This window comes from Oxyura jamaicensis, chromosome 15 (assembly GCF_011077185.1).
Source record: "Oxyura jamaicensis isolate SHBP4307 breed ruddy duck chromosome 15, BPBGC_Ojam_1.0, whole genome shotgun sequence".
NCBI classification, from domain to species: domain Eukaryota; kingdom Metazoa; phylum Chordata; class Aves; order Anseriformes; family Anatidae; genus Oxyura; species Oxyura jamaicensis.
Window position 1 is genome coordinate 6,636,350 of NC_048907.1, and position 3,358 is coordinate 6,639,707.

Genomic DNA, 3,358 nt, shown 5'->3' on the forward strand with positions numbered 1-3,358 from the left:
CAGCAGGGCGTGGTAAAGTTTTGTGGTGTGTATGGGGGGTTGGCTCAGGTCCCTGTGTGCCCCCCGTCGGGTCTTGGTGGCTTCCTCTGGGCAATCCCGGTGTGGAGCAGAGCTGTTGGGGGGATGCAGGGGGAGGATGCCTGGACTCCGGGCTGCCCTGTGGGGCTGGGGGGTCAGGGGAGAGCACGGGGGGGGGAGGGGGGGGAAGGTTACCTGCAGCTTAGCCTGGGGGGCAGCTGGTGACAGCGCTCACACCCTTTGTGCGTGTGTGTTCGAGGTGGGGGGGCGCACGCTGCTAACACGTTTCTCCCCTCTCACTTTTCTCCCCTCTCACTTTTCTCCTCTCTCTTCCCCTTCCTCCCCCCACCCCCCCGCAGGGCCTGGCCATGTCTCCCTTCGGCAGCCTCTTCCCCTACCCCTACACCTACATGGCCGCGGCGGCGGCAGCCTCCAGCGTGGCCTCCAGCTCGGTGCACCGGCACCCCTTCCTCAACGCCGTGCGGCCCCGGCTGCGCTACAGCCCCTACCCGCTGCCCGTGCCCCTGCCCGACGGCAGCAGCCTCCTCACCACCGCCCTGCCCGGCCTCGCCTCCGCCTCCGGGGAGGCCAAAGCGGCCGGGCTGGCCTCTAGCCCCGGCGCCGGGCCTCTGGACTCCGCCTCGGACCTCACCAGCCGCTCGTCCACCCTCTCGTCCGGCTCCGTCTCCCTCTCCCCCAAGCTGGGGGCCGACAAGGAGGCTGCCACCAGCGAACTGCAAAACATCCAGCGCCTGGTCAGCGGCCTCGACCCCAAGCAGGACAGATCCCGCAGCGGCTCCCCGTAGCCGTCAGCTCATTTCAAATCACTCTCGCAGTGCACTTTGTTCGACAGAAACCACAGCCTCCGTCCCGCGAAATTTTTTTTTACCCCCCCCCCCCCCTTTTTTTAATTATTATTATTATTATTTTTAATATAAAATCCCCCGGCGTTGCGTGCGCGTTTTTCGAAAAAAAAAAAAAAAAAAAAAAAGGTATCGGGGGGGCGAGGTGGGAGGGCTGCGATGAGGCAGCGCTGGGCTGGAGGCTGCCAGCATCGAGGCTGGCCGGGCCAGGTCTCCGGTGAGGCTGGGGGGGGGGCCTCCCGCCAGCCTTTTCTTCACTGTGTAAAAAAAGAAAGAAAAAAAAACAACACCGACACCTAAAAACGAAATAAAGAAAAAAAATCCACCAAACAAACTTATGAATAAAAATTAAATAAGAGAAGTGATTTTTTTTCCAAAGAAAAAAAAAAAAACTGTATGAGTAACTCGCATATCGGTTCTTCAACAGTTGTTTCCTGGACGGGTTGTGAACGATAACCCTCTTAGTCTATATTAAGGGAAGCTGTGTGTTTAAAATATTATTGTGATGTCTGAGAGCCAGTTGTTGGCTTTTTTTGCATGTTCCATAGTAGTCTGCTTTTCGGGGGGGGGGGGGGTATTTTTTATTTCGGTGGGGTTTTGTTGTTTATTTCTAATGCTCGTTTCAAATCCCAGGGAAAAATAATAATAATAATAATAAAAACAAAAATAAGACCCTCTTCCCTCTACCTTAAACATCCTCCCTGTAGCAACAACAATAAGAAGCGTAGTTGGAAAGAAAAAAAAAAAAAGTGGATTTATTTTATCTAAAAACCTCTGTAGCTTGACTGTAGGTTTATCACAGCTTTCCCTCTTTAATTGTATATGCAATAACAAGGTTTAAACATACTGAGAAGAAGAAAAAAGCGGACACTATTATTAAAACAAAGTATTTATGTAATTATTTGATAACTCTTGTAAATACGTGGAATATGAATACTCGAAATTAAACTTTAATTTATTGACATTGTACATATCTCTGTAAATACGACTGCAGCTGTCTTTTTTTCTTCTTCTGTTTTTATTTGTAGTCGTTTTCATTTCAAGTTCGTAATTCCTTTAAGCATCTACCCCGACCCACACAGAACAACTGAGAGGAGAAATGCCTCCGTTCGGAGTGCTCGCTTTTTAAATTGGAGCTCCCCACAGAAAACCTGGCCTCGTCCTTTTCTAAAGGAGCCGATTGCAAACGGCGAAGAAGCAAACAAAAATAATCAAGACGTTGAAAAAAAAATAATTAAAAGAAAATGAAAACCCAGCATGCCACCGTAGCTTTTAATCCTCGATTTCTTCAGTGTTAAAAGTGCTACTTTCCGTTTAAAATTTCAACCACAAAAAGAAAAAAGAAAAAAAAAAAGTTCTATACGTTAATACATGACAACAGGCTTCTCCAGTAGCTTGAGAGAAAAAGATGAAGATTCTAGGATTTTTCTTTACTTTGTATTATTTTTTCCCATTCCCTTGGTGTGTCCAAAAAAGAAAAAAAAAGAGAAAAAAAAAAAAAGAAAAAAAGAAAAAAAAGAAGAAGAAAATAGTACCACGATGGAGTTTTACTACTGTGCTTATTGTTGTCTTTGTTTGAGTGAGTGCATATTTTCTTGGCTTGAAAGTCAGGTGCTCAGAGCTGGTTCAAAGAAAAAAAAATGAAGGTATATTTTGTGTTATATAAATGTTGAGAAGTTTTTTTTTTTTTCCTCCTGTATTTTTCCCCCCTTTTAAAAGTCACTGAAGTTTCAATAAATTTTTATTGAAATGTCTTGGGCGTACTGTGAAATGCCTTCACCCCAACCTTCCCGAAAGTGCCTGCGAGGCAGGAGGGGGGGGGGGCGCCAGGTCTGTCCCCCCCCTCCCCGCCTGCCTGGCTCCTCCGCCCCATCCCCTCCCCAATATTCATCTTTTTTCTCGGGGAAGGAGCTGGTAGGAACCAGTCGGCTCGGGCTCGGGTGCTTTGGGTTGCGGCTGGGAAGTGCAGGTTTTAAGCAAGCTGTTTAATGCACCTTTTGCGTCTTTCTCCCTCTCTCTTTTCAAGCAGATCCAGAGGCTACTAAGTCACCTCTTTTAATGGAACGATATTAAGTGGCATTTGAAAAGTTAATGAGAATGGCTCAGCCATGCTTTTATCTGTCATAAATTAATAAAGCAAAAGTGAAGAATCGGAGAATAGATCGGTTAAAATTTAATGCGCAGCCCTCCTCAAAAGTTTCCAGGTAGAGTGCTCGAGAGGTGATGGTGTTACTGGGCTCGTCCCTCCCGTCCGGGCAGAGCACCTCTTCCCACTGACCCCACGGACACGCGTGTTTTTTTTTTTTTCCCACCCCTTCTTGCTCTTGGACTGATGCTGTGTGGGAACGGACCCGATCGCATCCTTTAGCGGGACGCGGATATTCCTCCTGCTCGCAGACATCTTCCCCCCCTTCAACAGTTAGCGGCCCATATATTGGAAAGCGATTCATCCTCCGCCAGTAATAAATATTAGAAGG

At 47.7% G+C, this 3,358-nt stretch overlaps 1 protein-coding gene across 1 annotated transcript in view; it reads left to right on the forward strand.

Moving 5' to 3' along the window:
• Window positions 1-2,635, forward strand: part of TBX3 (T-box transcription factor 3) — a 13,051-nt gene extending 10,416 nt beyond the window's left edge. Inside the window, exon 7 of the mRNA XM_035340614.1 lies at window positions 378-2,635. Within this exon, the coding sequence (XP_035196505.1) occupies window positions 378-824 (447 nt within the window). The 3' untranslated portion in view covers window positions 825-2,635. The remainder of the gene's footprint in view (window positions 1-377) is intronic.
• Window positions 2,636-3,358: the final 723 nt, after the last annotated feature.